Genomic DNA, 17,799 nt, shown 5'->3' with positions numbered 1-17,799 from the left:
ATAAATAATTTACTCACAATATAAAAAACGGCTACACATATGTTGTCCATACTTTGTGTCACTTCATGTGCCATGAGTTTGTGATTGGTTAAAAAAAATATATTTTAAGTTAAAATTTAATTATTAAGTATTTTTCTGACCAATTACAAACACATGACACATGAAGTGACACAAAATGTGGGACAACAAATATGCTCAAGTAAAAAACACTTATTTAAACTCTTAATTGAATAGGATAATAAATAATATACAATGTTTTATCATATGTTGATAAAAAAATCTTGAGCTAATGGTCATTTCTCAGCTAGCTGGAAGAAAAACATACATCATATGATATTACATTGTAGAAAAAATGTACACATCAACATTATTATTGTATCATTCACTATTTATAATTAATATTAATTGTTTAAAGATATAATGATAGATAATATTTTAATTGTATATACATATTTACTCTAATAGTAAATAGACATTGCCCTTCAAACTCTAATTCTACAACAAGTCAACAAATTATGAAGAATAGAGAAATTACTTAAAATTTAATATATGAGTATAATATCTATATAAATTTCAGTGTAAATATTTATACATAGTCATTACATATTATATTGTCCACCATTGTTAAAGAATCAATAATAATTAAATATAAATGATACATAATACAGTCATACATTATCTATCCATATAACTTTTTATTTTAATATATATATTTATTTATTGAGTACTATCACATTTCTTGCATTTTGGAAATTTTATAAGAAATTAATCAGTTTTGAAAGGATCTCACTGGATGTTAAGAAATCCATTAAGATGTTAGGAAATCTCAATCCAATGCCCCTCCCCTCCATTATCATCCATAGTTTTATTTAATGTCTCGATATGCATTGAACTTTCACCCATTACCCTTTTCAATCCAAATTTCTTTCTTTTTCTTTACCTTCTGATCCATCTTTTTCCTTATTATTCACCAAGACATTTTATTTTCCATATTTTCTATTATTAATTCGATGGTTTACAATGATAAGTGTTTCAGTGTTATCACCACCATCTTATTACCCTTCCTTTAATTTTCCCAAAATAAATGTTTCCCTTTTGACAGATCAAGATTATTGACTATAAGTTATTGGTGGGTTCTGAATTGCGTATTCGGTTGAAGTTTACTGCTTTACAATTGGGTCACTTTAGAATCTTCAATTAGACCGAGAAATTGTGGGTTTTTGATTCATAGTCTTTGCTTTAGGCTCTTAGATTAGGATAAGTTCGATAATTAAGAGGTTCTACTTAGTTGGTGTCTGTTCATGAATTTTAGTGATGTTAGAATGTTTTTTATGGTGAATGTTGATCTTAGTTGTTGAAGGGTAATATTGCATATTTGAAGTGTTATTTTTTGTTTCTGCAACATGGGTTGCTTTTATTCCAAGAATTCAGCTGTAGAAGATAGTAGGGAAGGTAACACAAATAAATTTGATGTGAACTCTTGGCGATTGAATTCCCGGAAAAGGGTTGAAGCTGTTAGAGTGAAAGATGAGGTATTAGATATCCATAGTAGTGATGTGAAAGTTTCATTTGTTAACAAGAAAGCCAATAGTTCAATGAAATTGTATGATGATAAAAAAGGAGTGGATAAAATAGAGAAACCTGAATCGGTTTTTGTTAATATTCCTAGTTTTGGAAGGGTTCCAAAGGCTGTTGAAGGAGAAAATGTTGCAGCAGGATGGCCATCTTGGCTTTCTTCTGTTGCTGGTGATGCTATCAAGGGATGGATTCCAAGGAGTGCAAAAACTTTTGAGAGATTACATAAAGTAAGTTACTTCCTTTTTGCTCTTTCTGTGTTTTTATTATAAGTCAATTGATATTGAATTCTCACTACTGTATAAGATAATCCACTTTTGTTGGTATGATTAAAACTAGGACGAAACTTATGTGGTGCTCTTATCGCTGCTTGTGCTGTTCATCTCCAATAAAATTATATTGACAAGTTGTTACATTTGTTATGTTCTAATTGGAAAACAACACCACAAAAGCCTAGAGAACAACACCTAACTTTGGTCCTAAAACGAATGGATCTTTTTTAACTTAATTCAAAATTAATTGTAATTTGCACGAACTATTTACTTTAAAGATTAAACCCTCTATCATATTCCTTCAAAGATAATTGTGTCAGTATTCCTTAAATTTTGTTGTCAACAATTAAATCCTTCAAAGATTTATCACGTTCACATTGATCCTCCGAAGGACTTAGGTCACCAATTATGTCTTTCAATTTAACATTGTTTATTTGTTTTACATGTTTTTAAGGACTTAATTGGCGACAAGAAACTTTTGAAAACATAATTAGTGACACTGTTATCTGTTAAGGACTAAATTGGGCTTTACTGTACTTCAAAATACATGCACCAATTTGTATTGAGTAGAGTGGACGGAAGTGATAAACCTTCCAAATTGTAAGGAGTGGATTGGAGGGAACTGGAAAATATTGGTAGCCTACCTGATATGTACACTTCAGAAGATAATTAACATTACTACATGAGAATGTTTCATGTAGGAATCATATGTGGTTGTTTTACATATGAAACATAGATTACTGATATTATTGGCTCATGGCTGGTTAACACTTTACTAACACCCTTCCATCCGAAAAACGAAAATAAATGGCTCAATAAAGTTTGGTGATATAGAATACAGAAATTGGGTGATAAGACTTTATGTACAAATCATTTTGCAGTTTTTTCTGTAATGCTTTGGATTAAATAATGACGGTTAGGCAGTTTTAATTTTCTCTTATTTTTGTGAATATAAAATTCTTATGTTGGTGAAGGAAGCAATATTCTTTAATTTTCTTTTCTACTGATGATAGTAGTCTATCGCTCTAAATGAATCATTTGATCACATTCTGTTATGCAGATTGGGCAAGGAACTTATAGTACTGTTTATAAGGCACATGACCTAACTAACCAAAAGATCGTTGCTTTGAAGAGGGTTCGCTTTGATAATCTTGATCCTGAGAGTGTCAAATTTATGGCAAGGGAAATCCATGTTCTGCGTAGGCTCGACCATCCAAACATAATAAAGTTGGAGGGCTTGATAACATCATCGACATCTCACAGTTTGTACCTTGTTTTTGAGTATATGGAACATGATCTTACAGGACTTGCATCAAATCCTGCCATTAAATTCTCTGAACCTCAGGTATTAATGATTTTTTCGTTCTCTCAGTTTTATATTGTACATGTGAGATATCATTATAAGAAGTATTGTGCCTAATCTAACTTTAGTTAGTAACTGTGCTTCCTTGCTACTCCGCTTTTGTAACAAAATTTATAAAACAATATTTTTTGTATGTCAGCTGAAATGCTACGTGCAGCAACTTCTTAGTGGATTGGATCATTGTCACAGTCATGGTGTCCTCCATCGTGACATAAAAGGCTCAAATCTTCTCATTGACAATAATGGTGTCTTGAAGATTGCCGATTTTGGTTTGGCAAGTTATTTTGATCCCCATCATAGTGTTCCGATGACTAACCGTGTAGTAACTCTGTGGTATAGACCACCAGAACTTTTACTCGGAGCAAATCATTATGGAGTTGCAGTGGATTTGTGGAGCGTTGGCTGCATACTGGGTGAACTATATACTGGCAGACCCATTTTGCCAGGAAAAACGGAGGTATGATGTTTATGAATCTAGTTTCCACCATTTTGTGACCATAATCTTTATACTTTATGGGGTGCCCTTTAATATAATAACTGTAGGTCTTCAGAAATTTCTTAGACAGTCTCAACGTGATGACCTCAACAATTATAAAGGAGCAATTATTGTTGTATTGATGTTTCATGATGAAAATGATCTTATTTCTTTATAGTAAATTGCTACCACTTTTATTTAGTGAATCCTCATTCTCCATGCTTCAGTTACCTTTAAGTTTACAGTTAGGTTATTGATGGACTTCGCTTCTTTAGTGCACAATTTCAGTATCCAAACTCATACGTACCGGTTCAGACTGTTGGTCCCAACTTTATAAGTTGATTTGTGTATATTAATAAAGGCATATGAGAGGTACCTGAAGGTTAATTTTAGTTCTTTGTAGGTAGAGCAGTTGCATCGGATTTTTAAACTTTGTGGCTCACCATCTGAGGATTATTGGCATAACTTGCACTTGCCACATTCAACAGCATTCAGGCCTCCACACCATTATAGGCGATATGTTGCTGAAACATTCAAGGAATATCCATATCCTGCTGTGAGGCTCATAGAGACCCTCCTTTCTGTAGATCCAGCACATCGAAGAACAGCAGCTGCTGCTTTGGAAAGTGAGGTATGCAGGTTTATTTTCCCAGCAAGTAATTATGTAGTGTGATTGAGATTAAGCTTCATCACTCTCCAATGTAATCTTAGTGGTATATGAAGGATCATTTGTCATCTTCTTAATGCGTATACCTGTGTAATGAAGCTCTTTGTGTTCTTTCCTGCACATTATATCACCATACTCAACTATAGTGTGGTTGATGCTTCTATGCCAGGTGTAAACAAAAGTGTGGTTTAATGCTTCTATGCTGTTAAAAAGTTTAACCTGAGGTTTCGCACTTAGACTAAAAATTTGATGTTTCTCTAATCACATGACTCCCAAAAACAAGTGGTCAGACAAACAGGAATTTACGGATATTGGAAGTTTCCAAGTTGCCGGCATTAGTTAAAATCTGAGTAGTTGCCGATACAAGTTTAGTTCTAAAAGCTGTTTTCCGTAACCACCTGTTAAAAATGAGCCTGGAGCTTAACCATTAAGAATTCCAATCTTAATTTTCTTTTAATGGTATTTGTTGTTCTTTCTTCACATACATCTCTAATGTATATTCTTGTACTCTTTAAAAGCCATTCCACTTCCCATTTTGTTCCTTTTCTTTTCCTCCCCATTCTTAAGCTGCTCCTTATTGTCATTTAATACAAGGGCAGGCAATGAAATCATGAAGTCAGAGCTTACTTTGTAACTTCCAAAAATAAAAAAGGAAATGAAGAGATGCATTTTCACTACACATCCCAAGAGGCATGTGATTCTCCATTTTGATTATTTTTCCCTATCTATTGACAGTTCTTTACATCAGAACCTCTAGCTTGTGATCCATCAACTTTGCCAAAATATCCTCACAGCAAAGAGATTGACGCTAAATTGCGGAATGAAACAACAAGAAGGTACATGATATAGGTTTATTATTTTTAAGTTAGTGCAAAAACAATGATATTTATTTTGTTTTAGGAATTAGTATTATGATAGTAGCTTCAATCTTTAGAATGTAAAAATGTTGTTTGTAACATATATAGTGTGGCTTAATCTGAACATTTTATGGTTAAGCAAATTAATTTCTTGTAGATTAATGCTATTACCTCTGCCATGAACAAATGCAACGTTGGGAGTCATGTATAACACAAGAAATATGCACATTATTGTTTTTGAAGTCTTGAAGACATAATCATATATCTTAGCCTTTTCAAACATTTTGGCCATGAAACTGCAGTTGTATGCTTATATTTGTTTCTTCGTAACTGTTTGCTATGCTTTCTTTGCCATTCAATTCATCCATTTGTGGCAAAAGGGTACCCTTTTATGCAAGTTTTTTATTTTATTTTTATAAGATAACCAATTTGTATTCATTTTTTATCATCGTCTCAGGCAAGGAGCCGTTGGAGGTAGGGAGAAAAAGGTTGGCTCAGGAGTTAGACAGGAAAAAGGACTCAGGGCATATGTCACAGCAGCTGACCCAGGCATGTCAATACAGGTAATCCTAACAAGGTTCAAATTTTATTGTATGAGCGGCCTCTATAGGATTCTTCTGGATATGGTGTTACTGCCACATAGTATAGTAATAGGGAAAAAAAGGAAGGTAATATTTTTATACTTTGGACTGTCTACTGATTCAGATGGTAGATCAGTTCGGCATTTCTGAGCTGACAAGGGATTATTGTGAAATAAAAAGAAAGCTATCTCTTTGATGATTGCCGGTTCTTATAATCTTATTATTAGAATTAGCCAAAGCGTTTTATGCCAGTGCAGACCTACTCCTTGTGTAAGATCTAGCCCATTCTTATTATTTTGTGGTTGTGCTAGAACTATACATTTTTGGGCTGTTGCAACTTGCAACTGACTTTTCAATCTAATGGCATCTCTCCTTATCAAATAGTGAGGTTCAGAAAGGAATCCATTGGTGATAAGCAACCTGGTGCATCAGTGTCTGTATTGGTAGTCCTGAAAGTGGGGGAAAAGGATGCAGATCTGTATGAAGTTTTATGCACCCTTTGAGTGTGGGAGTAAATACTCCATTTGAGTGTGAGAATAATTATCTCTTGGAGTACTGAGGCTGCTCATCCGCACAAGTGTTTCATGTGACTCGAACCCCTGAAATGCTTTACAACAAATCATTTTGCATTAATTCCCTCTTAGTATTCTAGCATTCTTTCTACTGCTTTAATTTTTGTATCCACCTCAGCTTATCAAGCTGTTGTATGATGCAGCAAGAGCAACGTTATTCCAGCTCCAAGAACCATAGTGGGTTGCTGAAACCTCATAGAGAGCCCGTTTCTGGATTTCTGGTTTTCCCTCCTCACGAAAAGCCAGAAGATGGTAAAGAAGTGAGAAATAATTTATCTGGGCGTGTCTATAAAAAGCCTTCACATTCAGGTCCATTGGTTCCTGGTTATAGTTGGGCAAAGAGTGGGAGGGAAGTTGATGGTGAAGCTCTTGTTTCAAACAGAGTGAACCTATCAGAACTATCTGGCCTAGTGGCATCTAGGACTATGTCATCTCAAGATCAAGAGGAAAAACCAGTTCACTTGCACCACAGAAAACCAGTTGAGGTAAGAAAATCTCTGGAGTCAACTAGTCGATCAGAATCAAGAAGGCAGGATAAAAAACGGATTGCTGATCGCACTCAAATTGATAGTGGAAAGGTTCCTAGCGAAAAATTAACTCGGGTTAGTTTATTATTATGAATTTTTGTTTCTTTTTGCTATACGAATTCTTATGTTTGGTATGCAAAATGGTGAATCCATTCCATGCTTTATTCCATGGAATGGCATACTCCCATGTTTTTTAACAAAAATAAGCATGCTTTGATGATTCCATCCAATGCCTCATTCCATAGAATCAGGAATCACCATTCCTCCCAGGGAGGTGGAAATGATGTTTGAGTAGTAATGCTTATTACACACATTTTCACTCACACCTCTTCACATCACTATAGTCTCCACCAAGTGATTGTAGATGGTTCTACAAATTTTTTGCATGCCTACATTGTGACTCTGCCACTTACACTATCGATGATTTTATGCTCCTGAAATGAAATTAATTAATTTATGATATTGTAACAAATGGTTTTATTCAGAGTAAACAGACAATTCACATTCCAAAGATTTCTGTCAACAATTCGGTTGAAAAAAATAAAATAGTGTTTAGAATGACCAATGTGATGGCGTTTTAAATCATTGAAGGGTATAATCAGTGACAAAAAACTTTCGAAGACCTAACTGATGATACTATTATCTATGGAGGATTAAATTGAATTTTTACTTCTCTATTTATCTGCATTTGCTTGAGTATTGGTGAATATTGATGGGAATGGGGATGGTCCATTTCAGGATGGGCATGGGCCTAGGAGAGACAAGATATATATGTCAGGCCCATTACTGGTTCAATCTAACAATATGGATGTGATGCTGAAAGAGCATGATAGAAAGATCAGAGAGTTTTCAAGAAAAGCAAGACTAGACAAGTCAAGAGCAAGAGATGACAAAATCAGTGCCAAAAGAAAGTAGTAGTAGTTGTAGCAGTACTAGTCTAATTACATTTCTTGTAGCAGTACTAGTCTAATTACATTTCTTGTAGTAGTACTAGTCTAATTACATTTCTTGTAGTAGTACTAGTCTAATTACAGTTCTTAGTCTTATTCAGCTGCTTAGAAATATTTTATTTTATGACAACATTATTTATCTTTCAACATTATAGAGAGAGGGAGAGTGCATTTGCTCTTATTGTAGCATATATATATATCTACTATACCATGCAAAATTGTAAAATGCAGGCTCAATAAGGAATTGGTTTTTTTCCCACTCCCTTTATTTTTATATATTATTTACATTCTTGTGTGTTTGGAGTGATTGCAAATGAAAAATGATTTAATTTCATTCAGAAGTCAAAGTTTGTTGGAACTGATTAAATTTTTTGGATATGATTTGATTTGGAAATAAAATTCTTATGTTAGGAAAAGATTAAAATAAATTTGATTTTGCTTTAATGATTTACATTTCTACCTTTATAATATAAATATATAATCTCATTGTGAAGTTAGGTTAATAGGTTAAATCAAAAGGTGAGTAAGGGTAAAATGGTTTATCCATTTGAATTAAATCTTATCTAATAAATTGGAGTTCTGAAATAAATGGGATTATAAAAACTGAATTCAGTTCTTTAACCTTTCAAGCCCAAGATTCAATCAACAAATCAGAACAAACTCATATTTTAAAATTCCAATCAGATTTCACATTTCACCTAAAAATTTATATTAACAAGATAGTTTGTTGTTTGGTGCTGTTACATTTCTTTTCCTAACCACCAAGTTATATTTCAAACAGTTGCTACCTGCTTTCTTAGGTGCACTGATTCTGACTCTAATTGTGAGACAGTATAAGAGCCGCTTATAGATATTGTAGGATAAATTTTGGTCTGCAGAATTTCCTCAAAAGTTGAATAACTTCCATATGGGGAATTTGTAGCACTCCTAGAACACATTACTGCCGATTTTACTTGTTGAAACAAACTCACATGCATGCACTCTTCCCTACAATCTTCTATTCCCTTCAAGACTTTCACCACTTGCCTCATTATTGGCCTAACACCAGGGTCAGAAGCTGTGCATAGCAAACCCAAATGAAGGACTCTCTCAGCTTCCTCAATGTCAATGGTGCATCCATTTTGAGCCTTTAGACGACCATCAATGGCACGATACAACTCGTTACTGTCCATAAGCGACAATAACCAGTCAGTCAATGGAGGCTTATCAGCTACAATAGGTCTTCTCCCACATACCACTTCTAAAATTAATATTCCAAAACTATACACATCGGTTGCAGTTGAAGGCCGGCCAGTTCGAACTAGCTCTGGTGCTATGTACCCTTGAGTCCCTATTACTCTTGTTGTTTCAGGTAAGTATTCCTTGTTGTGCAGTTTAGCTAGCCCAAAGTCCCCTAATCTGGCATTCATGTCCTTGTCTAAGAGCACATTGGCTGCTTTTATGTCTCTATGTAAGACCTTAACTTCCCAACCTTCATGTAGATATAAAACTCCATAAGCTACATTTTGTAGAATCCTAATCCTTCTTTCCCAGCTTAGCAGCATGCTCTCTTCACACCCAAAGGTCCTTTTGTCTAAGCTCCCATTCTCCATATAATCATAAACCAGCATCAAATATCCTTTTCTTCTTTTGCACCATCCTCTTAAACCAACTAGGTTTCTATGTTTCATTCTGCCTATGCTTGAAATCTCTGCTAGAAACTCTCTCATCCTGTTCTGTGTGTCATGATGAATTCTTTTCACTGCAACTACTTCTCCTTTTAAAACTCCCTTGTATACTTGCCCATTTGTTCCAATCCCAATCACATTCTCTTCTGAAAACCCCCTCGTTGCAGCGCTAATCTCTCGGTAGCTAATCCTATGAGGCCAATACTCCAATTCCCAATCTTCAACATCTTCTTCCTTCTGTTCCCTTTTGGTTCTTGGTAAACACATCGTAGCGCCGCAGCCAGTGACAAATAGAGCACTCAAAATGATACCTATAATGAACCCTTTTGACTTAAATCTCGATCGCTTTGAATGCACAAACAAGGGCAAATTTTTGGTTGCCAAAGCATCACCAATTGAAAAGTTTGCATTGCTAAAACTCCAAGCCAAAATTCTACATATGTCTACCATTCTCCCTGTTCCTCCAGAAAATCCTACATACATTTCATCCAACAAAACCCCTGAAAGGTTAACCGGCTTACTAATCAATGGCTTTGGAGGCTTCTTTTTCCCTGCAGGAGCCATTGTAACATTTATCTGTGAATTCAATAACTCTATCCACACTTGATAGTTTTGACCATTATTCAATTCCAACTCCTCTAGTTTTTCACTTCCTCTTCCATTTCCAACCCAGAACCCAGCAGGTTCAGAATACAAAGAAATCATTGAGTTCAAGTCAACACCAACATGATTATCATTGATTTCATTGAATTCTTCATTTCTGAAATCATCAAACTCAATAGCAAAGACATGGTTGGAAGAATTACCTAAGGTGGATCGGTTAATAAGGCCTAAATAATTTCCCGAAAGAGTGCCAGTTATGTCCATGACAGGTAAAAACATGAAAGCAAAACCATGAGCTGTAGGTAAGTCTTTAACAGGAGCAATGGAGAAGATAAAAGAAGTTGCAAAAGGAAGATGAGTAGAAGAGTTGGCTGATATCATTGGTATTTTATACGGGTAAAAGGCGCGGCCAATGGAGAAATAAGTCTGGTTAGTAAGAGTAAGAATGGAGTCTTGGATGGTGGCATTTCCATGCAGGAGAATATTGGTGTTGTTGAAGTCTGTGTTATAGACAAATTCAGTTGCTGACACTGAACTTAAAAGATTTGTGTGAAGGATGAGAAGGGAAAAAAAGAAGCTATAGAGAGACATTAGAAGAGAGAGTTTCTTTTGATCTGCTTCTGCAGCAACTAACTACAGAATTATGCTGGTTTCCCCTTAGCACCCGTGCGATTGTACAGGTATCCTACTAGTATCGGTAGAAAAACTGGTACCTTCAAACACCAAAGTCGATGTTAATCTGGCCAAAATTGAAGAGTTTAAGCATTTGGGACCATTACATGGGTACCACAATTTAATGTAGCTAAAAGTAGTGGTCCTTGTTTTAATATACTCTTCTAGATTATCTATAAACAAATAGCATTTTTTTGTTCACCATTAGAAAGAGGAAAATTGGTTTCTATAAAATCATGTTGATTAAACTATTCCTTTCCCATTGCAAAAAGCTAATTTAAGTGGACTTCAACTTCGTTAAGTCACAGTTTCAATCAAAAGAAAATGGACCAAGAAAATTTTGCCACATACGTCAAAATCAGGTGTTACATCATAAGACACGTTTAATTACATATATAACATGACCCGTGGTGAACTTGAAATGTTCAAATTCTTTGATCAATAAAACTATTCTTCCTTATTCAGCTTCATAGAAACTTGGTATTTGGAAATTAACTTGGAGTGCAAAACACGGGAATATTGAATATTGGACCTTATAGAAGTTTAATAAAGCTAAGTTGGATTTTTTACATTATACATTAAAGCATTGTAGAATATATTCTCAAGAAAAATATATAAATATTACACTCAATATGAAAAAGAGAAAAAAATTATATGCACTATAATTCTATACATTGGTATTATTATCTCCTATTTATATTTATTTATTATTGACTTTAAAAAAAAGAATACAAACGAATGATATATTAATTGTGCATAAATCTTTATAATAATATACGTATTACACTCGTATGAAAAACAAACTCAACCAATAATTCTGCATAAAAACAAAATAACATTCTTATTTGCTTCATTTGATATACATGGATAGAAAAGCATAAATCCTGCAAGTGAAGTTGACTATGGAAGCAGCCGAGAGTATTTGAGATAAATATATATATATTTATATTTGAGCTATGTACATCAAATAGAATAATGAATGATAACCACTGAAAAATAGATAGTTATATCATGGCCATGTTAAATGATTATTTTTAAAAATATATTGAAATTGAAGAATAAAAATAAGTGTGATATATGTTTAATTATATTTTCAAAAGAATATTAAAATATTCTTTTTTAATAATATCCTTATGCTAAAGAGGGATTAAATGTAAAGAGAGCAAATGATGAGAAATATAATAAAGTTTAAACGGTAAAATAAGAAACTATATATTATTTTTCTTGTTTTAAACACCAATTGTATTTCTTAATATATGTTTGTTGTACAATTATTTTGAAGGAAGGGTTGCCAATTTTGACTCCATTCTTCATATCGGTGAAGAGTAACATAATATTTAAAGAAAATTGACAAACCATAAAATAGATTATAATCCTACAAGTGACTAAATCTTATACATTCTAGAATTTAAACATATTAATAATAAAACAGTGCAACTATAAATAACAAAATTCATCCTACTTCTTTCTTTTAAACGGGCCTAATAATCCTTTTAACTTTAATTAGGCCCAAAAGTCTATCATACAATGTTGCATGCATCAACACAACAACAAAAAGGATTAACTTAGCAAAATATGACAAGTTAAAAAGTGATTTGGGCTTAGATGCATTTCCATCACAGTTAACTATACTGAGTGAACTGAATTTAAAATGTAGTTTCTTGCACATTAGCACCAATGTAGCCAGAAGATTGTGTTTGATTTACTGCAGTTTTTTTCTCTTTCCATTCAGTCTATGTCAATGTTATTCCCATTATCAAGAAAAGGGATTCAGATCATAGGTTTCAAAGTATGAATGAAGGTGTAAAAATGCTATACAACATGGTATAAGAGTGAAGTTTTGTTCAACTCTTCTAAAACTCAAAATTAAATTAAAAAAATAAGAAGAAAAAATATCTTAAAAGCTAAAAATTATGATAAATTTATATAAGTACATGGTTGTTATGCTTCTTATATTTTTAGTTGCTAAAAATTGACTCCTCTAAACGTAATTAACATGCTGGAGTACATGATAATATGGAATTAGACTCATCTCCAATACTAGAGAGAATAATATTGTGAAATAATAAATAAAACAACACATGTAATGACATTTATATCTCTTTTATTTATAGTGAAAATACATTTTTACCCTTAAAACTAAAAAAAATATACTTTCTTTTTTAGTAATGGAAATGAGCCTAATTTGACTCAAAGTGTGTATAGATATTATATGAAATTTAGTTGCAAACAAAACACAATCACACATGTCTATGTGACAAGTGTAAGGTTATTAGAGACTGAAAATAATAAGCAGGAAGTGTTATTGGGGGTATATATGTGATTTTGGTAATATGCTGTAATTTATATCAGGGTATGAAAAAACTAAAGTTAGCATATCTAGATATAGATATATTCTGCCATAACAGTCTTGGATCTGGACCATTATTCTTGGCAATATATCCTCCAGTGGAGATTATGACGTAAACAAGGGTTAGTGCTATAAACCATAATTACACCATCCATCATACCAATTATTACTAATGATACCATAAAGTGCTATAAACATGTTGTGAATGGAAAAGCAACAAGTTGCATTATCTATTCGTTTGTTGATGCTTACTTAATCAGCATAATTTTTAGCTAATATGAATTTGTCATTGGTTTGTCCTATATGTTTATTCACGGATGAAGCTTATAAACTTCTTTGTTCATAATTAATGAATATCTCATGCATATTATAAGGTGCAATTTGTTTAGGAAGCTACCAACTAATTAAAATACACATCTCACTTTCAAAGTGACAGTGCTCAAACTCAAAGATCCTATCCTTTAAGTAAATAAATCTTTTCTGCATCAATCACTTATAAATAATTTTATTCTTAGCAGTTTACTGTCAAATTTATACTCTCCTATAAAGTCCTAATATGAACATGTCAAACGCTTTTTCTGGATTGGAAAATATAGTCATACCATTATTTTAACCAATTGATATTATTTCTCTACTTGTCATTCTTTTATGTTATTGTTTGTAATAATAATCAAACATGGGCTAGTAACAAGTCTCCTCTTTTCACTTTTTATTTTTATTTTTCATTTCTGGGTGCCTATTTGTTCAGTTAAATGATGTATATTTTACTTATTCTATGTTGTCAAAATATGAAGTGACAAAATGATAAAGTCAAGGAATTTCCTATGTGTATTACATTGAGTAGTGTTGCTAGATCATAATTTATTCATATTATCTGCTTTCTTGATTAAGTCCTGGTGTTCTATGCCACCCTTTATATTCTTAAATAAATATGCTATTGTGCTGTTTTCAGTGTTTTTTTGTTTTTCCTTCGTTTTCTTGAAACTCGTTCAACCCATTTTAGATTATTATTTTGCTTATATCATGTGTGCTGATTTTTATTCTCATATCATTTCAGCTGCTCTTTCATATTGCCAAAATTGAATGGTTGGCTACCTCACAAAGACTTCGTTTGTTCTTTAAGCTTATTCTCAAATTATGTGTCACATGCGCCCCAAAACTAAATCATTTTTTTGTGCATGTGAGAAAATTATATAGGGTTTCACAATATAGGACACCAAGCCATGTAATCATGGAATGAGACACAAGTGATTCCAACAAATAAAGAAAATGTAATATACTATTACATTTGTATCCTTATATTTATAATGATAAGACAAATTTACCTTTAAAACTAAAGAGAAAAACATCACCTTGAAGTTTAGCAACAGAACCCTGGAGTGGCTGTTTTAAAGACAAATTTAGGAAAGTTCTTTTAGATTATTAGGATATTTTAATTTGGTCATTAATTATCAGGAAACAAAAATTGTTCTTTATTTCTTTTAAAAGTTTCAATTTCGTTCCCATCATAATAATATTAGTTTTTATCGGAACATTATGGAATATTCTTTCTTATAAGAAATTAGAAGATAACGGTAAATATTATATTTTATTTTTTAATCACCTTATCAATTTGATCGATATTTTTTTGTTTCCTTATCTAGCACTATAGACAATTATGTTTGAGTTAGGAACATCCATATGTATGTGAGGCTAACTCTCTTAGCATGTATTTTTTCCATACACAGGACTCGAACCTGATACTAATAGTGCATTTTTTACTAAACTCATGATACAATACACACTCTCCAAAATCGTGGACATGATCCACGATTTCACAATTTCTTCTCCAAAATCGTGAACATAGTCCACGATTCACTATTTCTCTCTTTCCAAACTCGTTTGTACTGTGCACGATTTTCCCACTTTCTCTCTCCAATACTAATACCCAAATGATAACAAGGTGTAAGGAGAGAAATGTTACACTGGCTACCACTTTCTAATGATATACATGTAATATAGTTGTAAGTTATTATTGATAATAATGAAGATGGAAGCAAAAACATGTTTGAGCCTTGCTTTCAGGCTCATACTTTTACTTCTTCTGAATTTGATTGTTGGAGTTTTGAGTACCGATAAGTGCAGAGATGATTTCCTTCTTGATTTTGTTTTCGGTTCAGCTACCACTGCATATCAAGTTTCTTATCATTCTCTATCTTTTATCTCTAACCATTTTCATTATTTATATATATATATATATATATTTATTGTATTAACATATTTATATATATAGGGAGAGCTTTTGTGAAAATCGTGTACCATATACACGATTTTGGAGAGAGAAAAAGTAAGGTTAAAATCGTGAACAATAGAGAAAAAGTGAGGTTAAAATCGTGAATAGTAGAGAAAAAGTGAGGTTAAAATTGTGGACAGTATCCACGATTTTAGGAGAAAGAAATTGTGAAATCGTGAACCATGTCCACAATTTTGGAGAGTCGTGCATTATATCAACGAGTTTAGTAAAAAATGCACTACTCCCATAATATTTTAAAAAGTTACAGCCTTTCTTTCTTCTTATGTTGATTGGCTTATGTACTAATCGAGTTTTAAAGGGAACATGATGTATTTGCCAACTTGGATGGAGCTTGTCATTTTGTGCTTTTTGTCATAATTAGTAAAAGAATGTATATGCTGAACTTTTGCTATCATGAGTAGTTTATTTGAAGATGCATTTGCACTTTTGCACTTTTATACTAAAATAAGTGTGATCTTATCTCTTTAATTTCTACAGGGTTTTCACCTAACATCAAACATGGCACGACTTTGTGGCAACCAATATGATGGGTGGAAATGTTCTGTTGTGCCCATTAAAAACATCTTCCTGTTTTCAGTGGTGCTTAGATTATATAAAATAATTGAATTTCACATGCATATATATAGGTGAAAAGAGTTTATTATTATTTTGTTCGTAACACCAATAGTATCATCTCATTATATAAAAGGGGAATTAATTTCTTTTAAATACATAACTATCTTAATCTTAACAAGTGTTACTTTTAGGAATCAAATATTTAACATTTTAATATTTAGAGATTTAATAAAGTCTTATATTGCTATACCAATATCTTAGATCACAAAAGTGAAACAAAATTGCTTTGTGTATCATTAATCACTCAAACATATAAACAAAATCAAGGATTCAACTATTGAAATCAGCTTTATATGTAGATTCCCTATGTCATCCGAGGCATGGTTCTGTGCAGATATGTTATTCATATTTCTCTATAGACATTTTTTATTGCAAAGTTAGATGCAACAAGCCCCTTCACAAGGTATAAGAGTCCAAAGATTTTTTTTCATTTAAATTTCTTTAAAAGTAATTAAATAGTACTTCATATTTCTCTTTTTGCATAAACTATCGTTTTGCTTTAGTAGTTAATTAAGAGTGAAATAGTTAATTAAATAGTACTTTATATTTTTTACATTAGCGGTACATATATTTTTTCTTTAATTAATGTCAAATTACTTTAAGGTCCAAATTAATATCGCTCCATTACACAAATATTTGATGTAAATCTAGGTGTTTTTGAAAAGATATGTGGGGGGATAGATAATAAGTTTATTTCATAAATGTTTCTTTTACATGCTCCATTAGACGAATAAATGTTTCTTTTTCACTCATTTTTTTAGCTTTCACAGTTAATTTTACCGTACAAAGCCTTATGTAGGTGATTTTCTTTCTTTTTTCTCTACAAGACATGAATTATATATATATATACATATATGTATCGAAAAACTTACCTTAACAATATACTAAAATTAAAACTCATTTTTAATAAAGAAGTACTGACAAAACTATTCTTCTCCTTTTTCCCAACGTGAAGAGAAAGTTCTTTATTGATGTGCATCCTTATCTTCAATAGGGTACATTTGGATCACGGATTGAATAGCTACTTTATACAACTTTGAGGTTATTATTTTGGTTCTATTTTGAAAGTTTTATTTATAATAAATGAAATTATTATCAAATATCTTTACTTATTTAAATAAATTGTGTAAAAAGAAAAAGTAATTTAGTGGAATTAATGAATGACAATTTTAGTAAATTTGATATAATAGTTAATAAATTAAATAATATTTTCAACTTTCTTAATTCGTATAAAACTACTCAAAATTGTCATATTACAAAACTTGGATGTATTATGTTGTATATTTTAACATAAGCTCAGATAACCAATGAGGGTCCATGGCCTAGCCTATCTAAGGAAATGTTTCGCTTGCTAACTCCTTTGATAAAAAATAAAGGCTAAGGTTTTTAAAAACATATGAATAAAAAGATGAAGCTAAAACTTAAAAAATACTTATTAAACCTACCAAATTAACCTATTTAATATTATTAACGTGTTGATTTATTTTTTAATCTATATATCAATAATTTTAATTTGAGACAAAAGGTGGTTTCCTTACATTTGTGTAAGGCTTGTGTCTAGTTAATTTGAGGCGATGCCTTTTTATATTTGTGTTTAATTCTATCTTATTATGTAATAATTGAGTGCTCTAGACCATTTATGTTTATATTTATATAAATGAATGTTTATTGACCTATTTACATGTGAAGGTTATTAAAGGCCTACTAGTTTATTTATTTATTAATGTAGGTTATGGCAAGCTTTGAAATATGTGTGATAA

The 17,799-nt window shown here is 32.0% G+C and overlaps 2 protein-coding genes across 2 annotated transcripts; one reads left to right on the top strand and one right to left on the bottom strand.

The window, feature by feature from the left end:
* On the top strand, window positions 870-8,124 carry LOC109355270 (probable serine/threonine-protein kinase At1g54610). The gene is made up of 9 exons (XM_019598332.1): window positions 870-1,805; window positions 2,908-3,192; window positions 3,350-3,667; window positions 4,089-4,316; window positions 5,088-5,188; window positions 5,667-5,772; window positions 6,506-6,964; window positions 7,628-7,806; window positions 7,839-8,124. The coding sequence occupies exons 1-8, from the start codon at window positions 1,404-1,406 to the stop codon at window positions 7,802-7,804; spliced, it is 2,076 nt and encodes a 691-aa protein (XP_019453877.1). The 5' UTR covers window positions 870-1,403; the 3' UTR covers window positions 7,805-7,806; window positions 7,839-8,124.
* LOC109353728 (probable L-type lectin-domain containing receptor kinase VII.2) lies at window positions 8,485-10,882 on the bottom strand. The gene has a single exon (XM_019596089.1). The coding sequence runs from the start codon at window positions 10,698-10,700 to the stop codon at window positions 8,613-8,615; it is 2,088 nt and encodes a 695-aa protein (XP_019451634.1). The 5' UTR covers window positions 10,701-10,882; the 3' UTR covers window positions 8,485-8,612.

This window comes from Lupinus angustifolius, chromosome LG08 (genome assembly GCF_001865875.1).
Source record: "Lupinus angustifolius cultivar Tanjil chromosome LG08, LupAngTanjil_v1.0, whole genome shotgun sequence".
NCBI lineage: Eukaryota > Viridiplantae > Streptophyta > Magnoliopsida > Fabales > Fabaceae > Lupinus > Lupinus angustifolius.
Note: the sequence above shows the minus strand (reverse complement) of the source record. Positions and strands in the feature narration are given on the sequence as shown.